At 47.6% G+C, this 18178-nt stretch overlaps 1 protein-coding gene across 1 annotated transcript; it reads left to right on the top strand.

Moving 5' to 3' along the window:
- Nucleotides 1-3764: 3764 nt before the first annotated feature.
- Nucleotides 3765-6355, top strand: LOC123356620 (zinc finger protein 135-like). Its single transcript, XM_044999981.1, has 2 exons — nucleotides 3765-3772; nucleotides 5202-6355. The coding sequence occupies exons 1-2, from the start codon at nucleotides 3765-3767 to the stop codon at nucleotides 6346-6348; spliced, it is 1155 nt and encodes a 384-aa protein (XP_044855916.1). The 3' UTR covers nucleotides 6349-6355.
- The last annotated feature ends 11823 nt before the right edge of the window (nucleotides 6356-18178 follow it).

Here is an 18178-nt window from a genome sequence, read left to right on the forward strand (position 1 = left end):
AAAGAAATTGTAAGTTTTCTTACAGGAAAAGCTACAAACTGTCTGGAAAAGAAGAGTAGATTGAATTACTTGCCTCAGTGAAATTAAATACCCAGAGAATTTCTGGGCCTGTGATGATGATGACCAGGGCTTGCTCACCTGTGGCTCCCCCGCCCCGTGCTGTGGCAGCACAGCCAGAGAGGGCTGCATCTGCAAGCAGGTGCCCTGCCTCAGGTGTAGCTCCCATTCGCTGTGCAGGAGCCACCCAGTCAATGGGCTGGAGGGGGGGGGGGAGAAAGGGTCAGATTGTACGGCGCTCTGGAGCCGGAGAGGCAATGGGGGGGAGTTGTCTGGCACAAAGTGGGCGCTCTCTGGAGAGGGGGCTATTGGAGGTCTCTCGGGGGGGGCAGAGGCTTGTGTGGGTCTCTGTGGAGTTGGGGAGAGTGATGGACGGAGCCAGTCGTAGCCCGGGTCTGCTCTGCGGGGGGGGGGAGGGGAGGGGTGTTGCTCAGGAAGTCCCCTCTGTACTGTGTATTTTATGTCAGCCCCGGGGTGACCATTGCTGTTCCTTTCCCCGCCCGTGGCTCCATCTGTCTGTCCCCAGAACCCCCCAGCTGTCTCTCTGACAGGGACAGACTCCTGGGGCTCTCTCTGCCTGTGGCTCCCTCCCCCTCCCTGCTATGGAGAAGTGGCCAGGCAGCTCTGGCACTGCCCCCTGCAGTTCCCATTGGCCGGGAACCCCTGGGAGCCAGGTCAGCGCTGGGGCCTCTCCGCAGCACACAGCCATTCTGAGGATGGGGGCAGCTGCCCCTGAGGTGAGAGTGCCCCACTTCTTTTTTTTTTTTTTAAATAGAATATCAGGGTTGGAAGGGACCTCAGGAGGTCATCTAGTCCAACCCCCTGTTCAAAGCCGACCCATGGTGTGGGGCCCCCCAAAGCATGGGACCTGGGGCCCAAACATCGGTGGAGCTGGGCCCACCTTCATGAATATTGGTGGAATATGGGCACCACGGGCCCATATAACTCGCCGCCTAGTCCTGCATTCAGTAATATCCCTGCCCTTCCTGTTCCCTTTCTCCACTGAACTCGACCAGCCCATGCTTACTGTTCCCAGCTTTCCCAGGACTCTCTCATTTTCTCTGGTCCTGTCTGTCAACATGTCACGGAGTCCCTGGGCGATGCTCTGAAACTGCTCCCCACAAAGCCAGTCAGGACTCTGGGGAGCCTCCTCTCCCTCGGAGCAGACTGTTTTCAGGGCAAAAAGTTCACACAGCTTCACCTCCTGGGTCTCTCCTTGGAGCATTCAGCATCTTCTGTCCCTCCGTGTGCTTCCCAGAGCGAGCCCGCCCCAGCGGGGTCCTGGGGAAGCCACAGGGTCCTGCACCCCCACTTGGCAGTCAGACATGACTCTCAGCCAGCCAGTAAAACAGAGGTTTATTCGATGATAGGAACACAGTCTAAAACAGAGCTTGGTACAGCGAACCGGACTCCTTGGCCGGGTCCATTCTGGGGGGCAGTGAGCCAGGCCCCCATGTCTGCACTTCACTCTTCGTCCCCAGCCAGCTCCAGACTGAAACCCCTCCAGCCCCATCTCCCCTGCTCAGTTCCTTTCCCGGGCCAGGAAGTCACCTGACCTCTTTGTCTCCAACATCTTCAGCTTGCACCTTTGCAGAGAAGGGGCCCAGGCCATCAGTTGCTAGGAGACAGAGTGTCAGGCATTTAGGTGCACTGGCCCTTTGCTCTGTAGCAATCACACACCCTTATTCCACCACCTAGATACTTAAGAACTGCATAGGGGACACTGAGGTACCAACACAGTATTCAGAGAAAACATTAAGAACATTCCCAGTTCGTCACACAGCAAGAAGCAGTTCCAGGGAGACTTGCCCTCTCTCTGGAGACTTCAATTTCTGGGACATGGATTTACTTTCTCTGTGTTTTAGGAGCCTCTTTCAAATTGAGTGTCTGTGACATTAAGCACAGTACAATCTGGACTGTTGAACAGCTGTGTCCCTGAGTTCCCCAAGCTGGGGTGCCTTTTACACTGCTTTACTGTGAGAACAGCCACTCCTGGGCAGTTAACACACAGTCTCCAGCATGTAACTCGCTCCCAGCTACACAGTGTTGAGTGCTGCTAGTCAGCGACTCACAAATTACAACACCCCACAGGAGAACCCCAGAAAATTCTCTGGTCCCAGACTTCCCCCAGAAATGTGCATCTTGTCCTATCCAGCACACTCCTGAACAACGCAAGCTCATAGGAAGTCTGTCATTTCATCAGTGGAAAATGACATGCACCAACCTTGTTATCCGAAATTGAGTTTCTAACACACTTTAATCCAAACACACTGGTTAGCTAAAACAATAAAAAAAGATTTTTAACTACTGGAAAAAAAATTTTCAGTGACTACAGGTAATGAGGCATAAAAGTCAGAATTGTTTACAAAAGAAAAGCAAGGTAAAACACAATCTAACATCTTAGCCCTGGGCTACACTAGGGGGAGGCGGGGTTCAAACTAAGATACTCAACTTCAGCTATGCTATTCACGTAACTGAAGTTGAAATATCTTAGTTCGACTTACCTGGCCGTCCTCACGGCGGCAAGTCAACTGTCTCAGCTCCCCCCGTCGACTCTGCTTACTCCACCTGCCAAAGTGGAGTACCGGCTTCGATTCAGAGATCGATTTATCGCGTCCAGACGAGATGCGATAAATCGATCCCCGATGCATCGAACACTACCCGCCGTATAGTTAACAAGTTAAAATGGATTCAAAGCAAGTGTTTCTCTCACCATGTGCTGAGACAGGCTGACTTTCCTTTCAGCCAGGACTCCCCCTAACCTGCCCCTGCTGCCCAAGTTCAGTTCTTCAGGAGTTGTCATGAGCAGAGGGAAAGGGGGGTGAGAGAGAGAGTCTCAAGCATTTTCCTCACCTCTTTTTATAATTCAGTCCTTTGTACTAGAAACCACTTCAGTTCTCAGCTGAGTCATGGTGACAGGCTGTCTGTCGGAGATATGAGCTTCAAGTGGTCCCTGTGATGGACTGTAAATGTCTTCTTCCCACCATCCCCCTCCAGAGAATGGCAATTTGACCAGCTGTTGGCTTTGCTGTCTCTGAGGAACTGTTCTGTCGGTGTTCCCCAGAATTGTAACTTTTTCAGTAATATACAGTAAAATCTCATAACTTTACATACAATGTTGCTACACATTTTAACAGGAGGACAATATTCAGTAGATTATGTGATTTCAAGTGATAAACCATACTGTGTTCAAAATTGATCATAATTTTCTAGAAGAGTGAACATAGGGGTACACACTTACACAGTGTCTGTCTGTGTGTGTTTCCAGCAAATATGTGGGTATTTCAGTCCCTCATAGCGAGAGTGTTCGGCATCTTCAAGGACCTGGGGAGCTGGTCCTGTGAATTCACTGGTTTACAAAGTGTGACACTGTATGGAATTGTGAGGCACTTTATATTACTTTATTAATACCAATATGATAAAATTACAATGAATCGTGCTAGATATGCCATGTAAGGTGTCAGGGAAAATGTTATGATTTTCCAGGTATGATAATTTTGTTTCTATGTACAATACCTTTGTTTTATGAGTTACACATATGTAGGGTATATCTGTATTTCCAGACTTGTGCAGCGTTTCTGGGTGACACCCCCAGACATATTGGCGTCAGCACTGCCTAGCCTGTTCAGTGGCCTATCCAGGGTCATCAGCTGTACAATGAGCCCATGGAAAGGACCAAGGGGATACACCTATTGAGTCAGCAAGACATGCAGGGGTATGCCTGCGTCATGAGAACTCCAAGGCTTTTCCATACCACGTGCTGTGAAGCTTGTGTTTGGGAAACAAGAAGTACAAGCCACATGGCAAAAGGAATATAAAGGGTAACTGCATCATCTCATTTTGTCTTCAATCCCTCTTCCTCCCTCTGGAGCAACTTCTCTACAAACTGAAGCCTTGAACAAAGGACTGAATGACCCATCCAACCTGTGGATGTGTTCCAGATGGACTTTCATGCCAGCAACTCACCAGTACATCTAACAGCACTATATATAGATTATGGAATGTATCTGACCTCTCTCTCTCTCCTTCCTTCCTTCCTTCCAACATTTTGTTAGTGCACAGAGTTTTTAAATACCTTCTCACTGTACTGGACCTAGGTGCTGGTTGGGAGTCAGAAAACTGGAATGCAATAAAGGGGGCTGCGTGATTTCTTTTTTCAGCTTCCCAATAACGAGTTTGGGGGATCAGAAGCACAGTTTGTGACTGGTCGGTGAGTTTAACTTCAGTGTTAACCACCAGTTTTGGGAGCATGTGCTGTCCCTTTTTCAGCCTGCCTTGACCTTGGCATTTTCAGTGAGGACTGCCCCAGACACACCAGGTCACACTAAGCACTGAAGATAAATTAATAGAATGTTTTTTATGATGAAGTCTTATGAAATCAACTGAACTCCTTTGTTTTCTTTCATCTGAGCAGGGTTTCCAGTTTCCCAACTTGATGTGATCTCCCAGCTGGAACAAGGGGAAGAGCCATGGGTTCCAGACCTCCAGGGTTCAGAGGAAAGAGAGATCCTGAGAGATCCCTGCACAGGTGAGGAAACATTAGACCAACTCAAAATCTGTAAGTGCCTGAAGGAAACATTTGGGATGCCCAACAAAGCCCTTGGGAGGTCTCTCAGTTCATTATTGTTCCTAGCAGGGGTCGTATCCTCAGGGTAGATATAGCTCATGGCTTCCAAAAGATCCGAGCAGAGACGAGGCAGTAGCTTCCTCCCTTCCCCTGTGAAGTTGGGTGGGATGTGAAGGCTGAATTGATCCCCTCCTCTCTCCTATTTTTGGGAAAAGTTTGGGGGAGTTCAGTTCCTGATTTTTATTTGCCCTCTCTCCAGCATGTGTTTTGGTTTGGCCTTCCCCTTTCCATCCCTGTTTGAGGTTTCTGTCTCTATCACAGCAGGTGATGCAATGGTATGTGAGAAAGAGGAGCAGAATTCTCAGCAGGAAAATGTTGAGCAAGTGGATAAACACAGAGCATTATCGCAAAGATCGAAAAGGAATGTGTCCAGCAGTCATGAGGAGGGAAAATCCTGTGAGATTCAGCACAGACCAGAAAGAGAGCAGGGAAACCAGCCAGAGGAGAAAGTGGGTAAATTTATTTCCTGTCGGGGAACTCAGAAGGTCCTCAAGGAAACCACAACACAGCAGGCAGTCCTCAGGGGAAAGAGAAAAAATACATGCACTGAGTGTGGGAAAAACTTCTTTAGAAGATCAGACCTTTCTGATCATCAGAGAATCCACACAGGGGAGAGGCCCTACAAATGCAGTGAGTGCGGAAAAAGCTTCACTAACAGATCAGGCCTCTTTCAACATCAGAGAATCCACACAGGGGAGAGGCCCTATGAATGCCGTGAGTGTGGGAAACGCTTCACTAACAGCTCATCCCTTTCTGAACATCAGCGAATCCACACAGGGGAGAGGCCCTATGAATGCCATGAGTGTGGAAAATGCTTCACTCACAGATCAGCCCTTTCTCAACATCAGCGAATCCACACAGGGGAGAGGCCCTATGAATGCTGTGAGTGTGGAAAATGCTTTACTAACAGCTCAGACCTTTCTAAACATCAGAGAATCCACACAGGGGAGAGGCCCTATGAATGCAGTGAGTGTGGGAAAAACTTCACTTACAGATCAGTACTTTTTCACCATCAGAGAATCCACACAGGGGAGAGGCCCTATGAATGCCATGAGTGTGGAAAAAACTTCACTCACATATCAGGCCTTTTTCACCATCAGAGAATCCACACGGGGGAGAGGCCCTATGAATGCCGTGAGTGTGAAAAATGCTTCACTACCAGCTCAGCCCTTTCTGAACATCAGAGAATCCACACAGGGGAGAAGCCCTATGAATGCCGTGAGTGTGGGAAAAACTTCACTTACAGATCAGGTCTTTTTAACCATCAGAAAATCCACACAGGGGAGAGGCCTTATGAATGCCGTGAGTGTGGGAAAACCTTCAAGTGCAGCTCGCACCTTATTAGGCATCAGAGAATTCACACAGGGGAGAGGCCCTATAAATGCAGTGAGTGCGGGAAAACCTTCACTCAAAGATCAGGCCTTTTTCACCATCAGAGAATCCACACAGGGGAGAGGCCCTATGAATGCAGTGAATGTGGGAAAAACTTTGCTCACAAATCAGCCCTTTCTGATCATCAGAGAATCCACACAGGGGAGAGGCCCTACGAATGCAGTGAGTGTGGGAAAAGCTTCACTCAAAGATCAAGCCTTTTTCGCCATCAGAGAATCCACACAGGGGAGAGGCCCTATGAAATCCGTGAGTGTTGGAAAACCTTCTCTTAGCACTCAGCCCATGTGAGCCATCAGTGAATCTGCAAGGGAGATCAAGACCATAAAAACCTCTAGGGCTATCAATACTTTTTTTTTCTTTGATACCTTTCCTGATTCCCACATAGTAACTTTTTTAAAGCTGTTTGAACTATTTGCAGCACCCTTATCCCTCAGCTTGTCCAGGTGAGTGGCCCATTTTTCCTTTTGCAATTCGCCCAGTTTTGAAGTGGACCCATTTGTCCTTTCTATCAACTCCGTTGTCCCACAAGTCATTCAAGTGTGCCTTTCCTATCAGGAGCCAGGGAGCATCACATTTATACCATTCCTCCTATTGCAAAGTTATTGTTAGAGTCATCAGAGATACAGATTGTATCATTGCCAGTTGTTCTCATGTTGCTCTAGGTCAGTGGTCCCCAACCTTTTTCGTCTGGCAGGCACCAGATGAGCCACAGAGGACCGTGGCGGCGGATGAGCATCCAGCGAAATGCCACCGACAAGCGGCAACAGGTTGGGTGCATTGGATCTGCCCAACCGGTTAAGATCCGTCTAAACTCAGCAAAACCCCTTCCCCAAATACAACAATACCCCCTGTCAAAACAAGCTGAAGAGGGAATTCATCCTGTGATTATTTCCCTAATAGAGCAGGGAGTCATTGTACCAACAGTCAGTGAATGTAACTCTCCTATTTTGCCAGTAAAAAAGCCTGGCAAACAAATTTGGTGTTTTGTCCAGGACCTTGGTGCTGTCAATGTGGCTGTCCTCCCTACTTTTCCTGTTGTCCCTAACCCCACAACTATTCTTTCCTGTATTCCCCCTTCTGCTGAATATTTTACAGTTATTGATCTTTGTTCGGCATTCTTTTCTATCCCTATTCATAAGGATAGCCAGTATTTGTTTGCATTTACTTCTCAGGGACTCCAATATACTTGGACCAGATTGCCCCAAGGTTATACTGAATCCCCCACCTTATTTTCCCAAATCCTGAAAAAGGATTTGGATGATGTTAAATTCCCAATGGGGTCCACTCTGATCCAGTATGTAGATGATCTGTTATTAGCTTCTGGCTCTTTGAAAGCATCAGAAATTGATTCCCTTGTCTTATTGCAGGCCCTGGCCCAAAAGGGTCATAAAGCCTCTAAATCTAAATTGCAGCTCTTTCTGCCCAAAGTCCACTATTTGGGACATGATATTTCAGCTGGAGAAAGATATTTGTCCCCTTCACGAGTTCAAGCCATTCTCCAGGTACCCAAGCCAATCACGAAAAGACAGATGCGTGGCTTTTTGGGCGTGGCTGGCTATTGTCAGCAATGGATCCTTTGGTATGCTACCATCGTTCGACCACTGCTGGCAATGACCCTTGATAAAGTCCCCGAACTCCTCTCATGGACCCCAGAGGCTGATGGGGCCTTTGTCCAAATTAAATGGGCCCTCGCCCAATCACCAGCCTTGGGCCTTCTAGACTACAAAAGCCCTTTACCCTGTTTTGTCATGAAAAGGAGGGAGTGGCCTTAGGGGTCCTTACTCAGACTCATGGAAATGCGCAACGACCTATTGCATATTATAGTTCACCTTTGGACCCCGTAGCCTTTATGTTTTTCTGGCTACCCGGAACTGTTAGTACTCCTACAGTGAGACCCTCTCCGTCGTCTGATGTCAAGTCCACTGTGCCCCGGGACCTTCCCGTGCGTGGAGCCAGGCTGCAGCCATTTCAAAAGGACAGAAGAGATATTCGTTCTGCAGAAAATGTAGAGATCCAGGAGTTCCTGACAACAAAGGACATTAAAAATTGGCCTTGGTGGAAAAGGCGGTATATTGTAAATTGGCAGGGAGGAACTTGTGCCTATCGTGATTGGGAATGCGGAGTTCAGTGATTTGGAGCGTTCCTCCCAGGAGGTGCCATTTGTGAATATGGGCAGGTGCCATCCAGATGTACTGCCTTCCCCAATTGGCTATCAGATGAGGAATATCAAAAACGTCTTTCCTCCACCCGTAGGCCCACCATCACTATCACCCCCATACCAGTTACTGCCGCCAGCTCTACGAGTTATCCTGACACAAATGGAACTGGGTATTCTACTGAAGCCCAATGGCCAAAGCCTTTACATTTAAGTAACCTCAGAAGTTTTGTTCCGAAAAATTATTTTTTAAATGCCAACAACACAAGGATGCAAGAATGATTAAGTGGGGGGGCAAATGGATTAGTAAAAATAAGAATATACAATATTACTGCAGCCAAACGCAACAAGTGGAAAATTATACTTAATGGGGCATATGATGAAACCGATATGTTGGCTATCCCTGGAATCTGTAATATACCCGACAAGCAGGGTCATTATTGTTATTTGGCCACGCAACTGATAAATGATCAGACGTATTCCCAACGACTGTGCTCAGCTACAGAGGTGATTACCTGTACTAAAAACACCCCAATAACTTAATCTAACTTGCACCATATTGCAATATACTCCTACCTATGGCATTGATGTAAATGACTCTCTACCCTTTATAAAGGTGTTTAACCAAGAGATGTGGTATAATACCTCACAGAAAAGGGATATGTTAGGGCACCGGTGGACTATAATTAATGCCACATTAGGGACCATTAAATTCTCACTGCCATTATCTAGTTGTCAAATTACTTCCACCTATCCAAATTGCTCAAAAGGGGCTGCCATTAGGTTGGCGCAACAAAGGACCTGGATCTCCCCCAGGAAGAAAAGGGATTTAACCAGACACCTATGGGAGAGTGCAAATAGTGTAGCTGCAATTTGGAATATCCACAAAAGTCAAGAACATGAAAAAGTAGGCCTACTAGAACAAGGCATAGGCCTCATTACTGGAGCACAGTTAACCCAAGTCCAGGTTGGCATTGGTAAATTACATGTTACCTCTGACCTTAGTGCAATGACCCAGAAACTTGTAACCAATATGATACTCAGCATAGCTGAAGCTGGAAAGGCATCGCAGTGGGATTCGGCTTGTTCGGAAGTTCAGGATGCTTTGACCAACTCAAGGCCATTCGGGGTGACCTCAACCATCAGGCCTGGCCCACTGCCTTGACAGCAGGTTCAGGTGTGCCACCTAACTTATGGCCATGGAGACATGCCTGGAGATTTTCTGGATAGGAATGCAAACGATCTCAATGCTCCTTTCAAGCTTATGGACCAATTGGAGGGGTGTGGGCTCCCGCATACCGAATCCTGCCTGGTGCATGGGAAGGCTGCATATGGGATTGGGTAATTCACTGAGATATTTGGGAAATCAAGCCACCTAGTAGCCCTAATCGATTTATAGTCAGTGCTCCTAAAATAATGTCCGATATCTGGATAGGAATAGGAACTCATTGGACATTTTGGCCATTGAAACCCCCACAGCTCCAGTGTATACGCAAACTAAATCCAGGAGAAGTCATTATTGTTTATGATAGTGTCTGTTGGGAAGGTATGGGACAGGGCCAAGACCTGGCAGGACACCAACTATTTCAAGCTAATGATAGCTGTGTACTTGCTAAAGCCACCATATTGCAAAATGTCCAGGCCATTGCTCTGTCCCAAGCCCCACATGTCCAGTGAGGAGTGCTGCCTTCATATGTTAGATGTAAGACGGGCTCTGGCTTTTTACCTAGAACATACAAAGCAGTTCAGGAAGTCTTCATTGCTACAGCCGCGTGCATGAAAGGTTGGCCGATCTCCACTCAGTGGCTCTCCAATTGGATCACTTCTTGTATCCATACTTGTTACGATCTGGTGGGAGTTCCCCCACTGCCGATTGTGAGGGCACACTTGACTAGGGCACAAGCCTCATTGGCTGCCTTTCTGGCTCACATCCCTATTCAGGACATTTGTAGGGCTGCCAAATGGTCCTCAGGCCACACATTCATCTCGCATTATGCAAGCATCTCCCAGACTAGGAAGGACGCTGGGTTCAGCAGAGCAGTCCGCCATCCTGAGTGTCTGTGAACTCCTACCCACCTCCCACAGATATAGCTTGGCATCACCTATTGTGGAAGGCACATGAGCAGTCACTCAAAGAATAAAAGAGAGTTACCTTTTCCGTAACTGGTGTTCTTCGCGATGTGTTGCTCATGTCCATTCCACATTGCTCCCTCCTTCCCCTCTGTCAGAGTTGTCTGGCAAGAGGGAACTGAGGGTGGGGGGAGCGCGCAGCACCCCTTTTACTGCGCCATGGCGGCGCCACTCCAAGGGGTGCTAGGGGCGCTCCCCTATCGGTACTGCTAAGGGAAAAACTTCCAGCACCGATGCATGTGGTGAACACACACACCTATTGTGGAATGAACATGAGCAACACATCTCGAAGAACACCAGTTATGGAACTGTCTTATCCTTCAGTTCTAGTGTCAGAATCAATACCGTTGCTTCAGCCTCATAGTTTCCAAAGGGAAAACTTCACTTCTCTCCAAAGGGTGACAAGGTGGGTGAGGGTAAGAGCAAGTACTGGACCAACCTGTTGGTGAAAGAGATGAGTTTTGGAGCTAACCCAGAGCACTTCTTCAGTTCTGTGTAGCCCGACAGGTCGTCTCTTCAATAAACAGCAATTAGAACATAAGAACAGCCATACTGAGTCAGACCAGTTCATCTAGCCCACTGTTGTGTCTTCCAATAGTGGCCAATGCCAGGCACCACAGAGGGAATGAAGAAAACAGGTAATCATCCATCCTCTGTTGCCCATTCCCAGCTTCTGGCAAACATATGCTAGGGACACCATCCTGGTAAATAGCCATGGATGGACCTATCCTCCATGCACTGCCTCTCCTAGCTGGATCCCCTGGATTATTATGATGGATTAAATAATATTTAGGGTTTAATTAATATATTCAAAAATAGTGATTACTCTAAATAATAGAAAAAGGTGAAAAAAGAACTGAGACAAACCTTATCAGTAAAAAGCAACAAAGTCCTATAGCACCTTATAGACTAATAGACATTTTTGGAGCATAAGCTTTTGTGGGTGAATACGAAGTGGGTATTCACCCACGAAAGCTCATGCTCCAATACGTCTGTTAGTCTATAAGGTGCCACAGGACTTTGTTGCTTTTTACTGATAAGGTTTGTCTCAGTTCTTTTTTCACCTTTTTCTATTATTTAGAGTAATCACTATTTTTGAATATATTAATTAAACCCTAAATATTATTTAATCCATCATAAACATTAGTGTCACCTGAATTTTCCCCTCTACTAGCAAGACCTAACTGAATTTTGCAGCTTTCTGGCAAGTGAGGAGACAGTGAATTTGGGGAATTAAATCACTCTGTTTGTGGGTGGATGTTTAATGCTCACATTAGTGCACAAAATAACATACTAAGGCAATGTCTACACTACAGAGTTATGTCAACCTAATAGTTATGAAATCACGTGTGTGTGTGCACAAATGCGTATCCTCAGCCTCCTGTGGCTGCTGGAAGATCCAGTTACGTGGGGGTGGTTCTGCACTCTGTGGGGTGAGGATTCAGCCGGGAGAAGGGGCAGACGAGGGGAGTTTGTTTTTGATTTGCAGGGATGTTTTCAGCAGGAGCCAGTGCAGGTGGCCCTGGGTAGCACCTGAGTAGCGGCCCCAGGAGTGGCCTGGAAAGCACCTGAATAGCAGCCAGTGCAGCTGGCTGCAGGGAGCACCTGAGCAGTAATCCCAGGGGCAGTCTCAGGGATCACTGAAGCAGTGATCTCAGGGGCTGCCCCAGGGCCAACCGCACCAGCCACTGTTCAGGCAGCCCCAGGCACCTGGCTCTGGGGAGTGCCCAAGCAGTGGCTAGTGTGGCTGGCCCCAGGGATCATGGGGCCAGTCCCAGGAAGCCCCAAAACAATAGTCCTGGGGGTGCCCCAAGGACCTCTTGGGCAGCAGCAGTCTAGGTGGTGGTTGGATCAGTGATCCCAGGGGCCGTTGGGAGAGTGGTGCCCGGGTCATCAGAGCAGCGGTCACAGGAGTCAGCCCCATGGCAGGAGCAGCCCCCCTCCCCCCCCCCCGAGCACTGGGGCCCAGGAGCAGAGATTAGGTGATGAGGATTTATAGTAAAAGTCATTAACATTTCACAGGCTGTGGATTTTTGGTTATTGCCTGTGACCAGTCTATGGCTTTTACTAAGAATACCCATGACTAAATCTTAGCCTTAGCCATGGCACTCAGAGGCTCCCAGACAGATTTTTAATTTTTCCTTGGCCTCATGCAAATATTTTTCCCATCAAATTGATCAAGATAATTTAAAATGAGAAGAACAAAACAAATCAAAGCCAAAGTAACCCCAACCAATCAGCCCTTACACAGTTTGGGGCTGAATTTATCTACTGAAAGGTTTAGGTGATAAAATGAAGCCCTTTTTTAGTCAGAAAACAGACCTAGACCTCCCCTGCTGTATATAAGACTTCTGCTACTGAACCACCAATGCTCAGCTCCTCTTGTGAGACATTTCCAGGTACTCAATATTGCTGATATTCCAGGGGATCAGTTATTGATTCCAGGAAATATTTTTCTTACCCCGGTTCCATGTGTCACTGGTTTCTCTAGCAAAGCCCAGTCCATGGCCCTATGGTCCAGACATCCTCCTTCAAATCAAGCTAGAACCTAAGAATTCTTTCCCTTTCCCCAGTTGTGGGAGGGGAGACATTTAAAAGCCCTCTCTGTGCTACTGCACATGGCTAAGCAAAGAACACACTCCAAATTCCCTCTGTACTTTGAGAGGCAGGTTTGCTGTTTGAATTCTGTATTTCAGATGCCCTCAAGCCTGGGCATTGTGATTATTTACCAGTTTCTTTGGCACTGCAGATTCAATGGGATGATGGCTGAGTGGTTAAGCTGTTGGACTAGAAATCCCATGGGGTTCTCCTGCTCAGGTTTGAATCCTACTCCCTGTGTGAACTGCCTTTTAGCCACAGTTTCTAACTAGAGCAATACATCTATACACACCCCAGAGACACTTCCCATCGCAAGTAAACTCTGTTCTGCTACTCTCATAGAGACTGCTGGGATCCTACCTCACACTGTGTCCCTGAGGTCTCAGGCAAATTCTCAGCTCCCAAAGCCTCTGCCACTCACCTAGTGCCCCACAACTTAACCCAAACCATGGCTGCTGCTCCTCTCTGGAGAGTGTGAAAGGAGCGGAGGCAGTGCAGCCTTCCCTGGGGCCTGAGGCTTTGGGAGAGACAGATTGTTTAAGAATCTGAGTGTTGGAAACCATGGGGCCACTACCTAAATCAGGGGCCTGTTCCAGCCCTGAGTCTAAGCTGCCGGAACACCCCCCTGCTGCCCACAAAGCAGGGTGCCCCAGATTACAGCCTGAAAATAGGCATGTGAATCTAAGCCCTAGTCTACACTACGAGTTTAGGTCAAATTTAGCAGTGTTAGATAGATGTAAGCCTGCACCAATCCACACGACGAAGCCATTTTTATCGACTTACAGGGCTCTTAAAATTGATTACTGCACTTCTCCCTGATGCTGAAATTAACATCACCAGGTCGAAAATTGGGGTACTATGGACACAAGTCAACGGTGTTGGCCTCTGGGAGCTATCCCAGAGTGCTCCATTGTGACCACTCTGGACAGCACTTTCAACGCAGATGCACTAGTCAGGTACACAGGAAAAGCCCAGGAACTTTTGAATTTCATTTCCTGTTTGGCCAGCATGGTGAGCTGATCAGCACAGGTGGTCATGCAGTCCCAGAATTGCAAAAGAGCTTCAGCGTGGACCGAATGGGAGGTACTGGATCTGATCGCTGTATGGGGAGATGAATCTGTGCTGTTGGAACTCTGTTCCAAAAGAAAAAATGCCAAAATATTTGAAAAAATCTCCAAGAGCATGATGGACAGAGGCTACTCCAGGGACCCACAGCAGTGCCACGTGAAAATTAAGGAGCTTGGGCAAACCTACTAAAAACCAAAGAGGCAAATTGCCGTTCTGGGTCAGACCCCCCGCCCCCCAGACATGCCACTTCTATGATGAGCTGCCTGTACCACTAGCCCACCCCTGTCTGGACACCTGCAAGGGGGGAAGCTTCATTGAACAGGGATGAGGATTTTGGGGAGGAGGAGGAGGAGAGTGCACAGCAGGCAAGCAGTGAAACCGTTCTCCCCGACAGCCAGGAACTGTTTATCACCCTGGAACCAATACCCTCCCAACCATCCCGAAGCGGGCTCCCGGACCATGAAGCCAGACAAGGCACCTCTGGTGAGCGTACCTTTGTAAATATAATACATGGTTTAAAAGCTAGTGTATTTAATGATTAATTTGCCCTGAAGACTTAGGATGCATTCGCGGCCAGTACAGTGTGGAAGCCAGTAAATAATTAACAAGGTTTTGAAGAAATCTTAATGATCTTGAGTTAGGCTAACTGTGACCCTGGTGACGTGAGGAAGCAAGATAATGTAGGACAGAGTGAATTGTGTGAAAGTTATTACGACCTTGCAATATGCAGTTTTGCAGTCTTGTTTTTCTAGTGAGATAGCAGAAAAGCTTATGTATAAACAAAATGTATTTGTTGCTTTTTAGTGTCTCCATGATTGCTAGAAATTGTCTGTAAAAAAGGTATAAAGGCTTGATGTAATTGTTTACCAGTTGAGAGACCTGTCCAGGACCCTGTGTCCTATGGCACTCTCTCCCTCCATGGTAATTACTGGAGAAATAATAAAGTATTTAATTTTGCTGCACCCAAACAAAAAGCGAGAACTAAGTTTTTCTTCGACAATTTGAGGGCTCGTCCGGGATGGCAACGCCCACGGACCCACAGACGGCTACTATGGATCATTCCCCTTCGAACCCCATGGCGCCACATGAGAGGTATGAGACCTTTTGAAATCTCTATTGGGGTATCGGAGGACTGTCCCTGAGGACGTCTGTCTCTCTGTTGGGCTCACGCCATCTGAACTTATTGACTGTGCAGCAGGATCATTTATTATAATATAATTATTTATTAAATAATAAAGTATTTAATTTTGCTGCACCCAAACAAAAAGCGAGAACTAAGTTTTTCTTCGACAATTTGGGGGCTCGTCCGGGATGGCAACGCCCACGGACCCACAGACGGCTACTACGGATCATTCCCCTTTGAACCCCATGGCGCCACATGAGAGGTATGAGACCTTTTGAAATCTCTATTGGGGTATCGGAGGAGGACTGTCCCTGAGGACGTCTGTCTCTCTGTTGGGCTCACGCCATCTGAACTTATTGACTGTGCAGCAGGATCATTTATTATAATATAATTATTTATTAAATAATAAAGTATTTAATTTTGCTGCACCCAAACAAAAAGCGAGAACTAAGTTTTTCTTCGACAACAGCTACTGGAAAAGTCTGTTAACGTGTCTGGGGATGGAGCGGAAATCCTCCAGGGACATCTCCATGAAGCTCTCCTGGAGGTACTCCCAAAGCATTTGCAAAAGGTTTCTGGGGAGGGCAGCCTTATTCCATCCTCCATGGTAGGACACTTTACCATGCCAGGCCAGTAGCATGTAGTCTGGATTAATTGCATAACAAAGCATGGCAGCGTATGGTCCTGGTGTTTGCTGGCAATATGAGAGGCAAAATGCAACCTTGTACTGAAAGCACATGTACTAGGTAATGTTAACACCTTGGTTCGCCTTGGAAGAGTCCACCCATTGTTCTTTAAAAAGTGTCTCTCCCTTTTTTTCCTCCCGCAGCTGCAAATGTTTCAATGCTTCCCCTATCATCTCCATCCCAGAGGCTAGTGCAGATAAGGTGAAAAAAAATGCACTCACGCTGACATGTTCTCTGAGCTCATGCAGTCCTCCCACATTGAAAGAGCTCAGCAGACTGTGTGGAGGCAAACAATGTCAGAGTCCAGGAAAGCAGAACATGAATGCGAGGACAGGAGGAACGAGTGAGATGAAAGGTGGCGGCACTGCAATCAAGAGGCAGGATGCAATGCTTAGGCTACTAGGGGATCAAACTGATATGCTCCGGCATCTGGTGGAGTTGCAGGAAAGGCAGCAGGAGCACAGACTGTTCCTGCAGTCCCTGTGTAACCACCCCCTCTCCTCCCCAAGTTCCATAGCCTCCTCACCCAGACGCCCAAGAACCTGAGGGGGCTCCGGGCACCCAATCACTCCACCCCAGAGGACTGCCCAAGCAACAGAAGGCTGGTTTTGAAGTGCAGTGTGGCCTTGTCCTTCCCTTCTCTCCCACCCCTCCCAGGCTACCTTGGCAGTTATCCCCCTATTTGTGTGATGAATTAATAAAGAATGCATGCTTTTGAAACAATAATGACTTTATTGACTCTGCAAGTGGTGATCGAAGGGGGGAGGGCTGTTGGCTTACAGGGAAGTAGCGTGAACTAAGGGGGCAGGTTTTCATCAAGGAGAGACAAACAGAACTGTCACACTGTAGCCTGGCCAGTCATTAAACTGGTTTTCAAAGCTTCTCTGATGCGCAGCATGCCCTGCTGTGCTCTTCTAATCACCCTAGTGTCTGGCTGTACGTAATCGGCCACCAGGCAATTTGCCTCAACCTCTCACCCCACCATAAACGTCTCCCCCTTACTCTCACAGATATTGTGGAGCACACAGCAAGCAGCAATAACAATGAGAATATTGGTTTCGCTGAGGTCTGAGTCAGTAAACCGTGCCAGCGCACTTTTAAACAGCCAAATGTACATTCTACCACCAGTCTGCACTTGCTCAGCTTATAGTTGAACTGCTCCTTACTACTGTCCAGGGCGCCTGTGTATGGCTTCATGAGCCATGGCATTAAGGGGTAGGCTGGGTCCCCAAGGATAACTATAGGCATTTCAACATCCCCAACTGTTTTTTTCTGGTCTGGGAAATAAGTCCCTTTCTGCAGCTGTTCAAACAGACCAGAGTTCCTGAAGATGCGAGTGTCATGCATCTTTCCCGGCCATCCCACATTGATGTCGGTGAAACATCCCTTGTGATCCACCAGTGCTTGCAGCACCATTGAAAAATACCCCTTGCGGTTTATGTATTGGCTGCCAAGGTGCTACGGTCCCAAGATAGAGCTATGCATTCCATCTATCGCCCCACCACAGGGAATCCCATCCCATGACCTGCATAGGAGAGGCTGTGGGTTGGGACTAAGGGGCACTGGGAATGGGGGGACATGGTTTCTCAGAGGCTGGGCTCAAGCCCAAGCATCTACACTGTAATTTTATAACCCTGCACCACAAGCCTGAATCAGGTGACCCAGAGTTTGAGAATAGTGACTTGAGTGCGTTAATGGCAGTGTAGACATAATGTTAGGCTATGTCCACACTGCAATGAAACACCAACGGCTGTCCCAGTCCAGCTCAGGCTCCTGGGGCTTGGGCTGTGGGATGGTAAGTTTGCAGTGTAGACATCTTGGCTCAGGCTCAATGCCAGGCTCTGGGATCCCACAAGGTTGGGAGGGAATTTAGCAAGCAAAAAAGGAAGAATGGCAGTGGAGTATTACCCTGGACTCAATGGCAGTTCTCCATTGGTTGGTCTGCTTTGGGGCAGGGACAATAACACGTCCTGCTGCATTTGTTATTTCAAAGGCTGATTTATGATTTTCATGCTCAGACACGGTGCACAAAGCAGGACTCAACCTTCCTTGTAAGCTAAATGAGATGCCCACAGATTCTGGAAGCCACAATGAGCCATTGATGTGAGAGCGCAGACCTGCCTCTGTCCCTGTCCCAGAGGGAGGGGATCATCTGTGAGGGGACTGGAACACTGACCTATCAGCTCTTAACTCCCAAACTTTCAGTAACTCTATTATCAGTGCCTGTGAGTGTAATTTAAAACATAAAAACAGCCATACTGGGGTAGACCAAAGGCCCATCTAGCTCTTTATCTTGTTTTCTTATAGTAGCCAATACCAGGTGCCCCAAAAGCCATTCAACA

This window comes from Mauremys mutica, chromosome 26, assembly GCF_020497125.1.
Source record: "Mauremys mutica isolate MM-2020 ecotype Southern chromosome 26, ASM2049712v1, whole genome shotgun sequence".
Classification (NCBI taxonomy): domain Eukaryota; kingdom Metazoa; phylum Chordata; order Testudines; family Geoemydidae; genus Mauremys; species Mauremys mutica.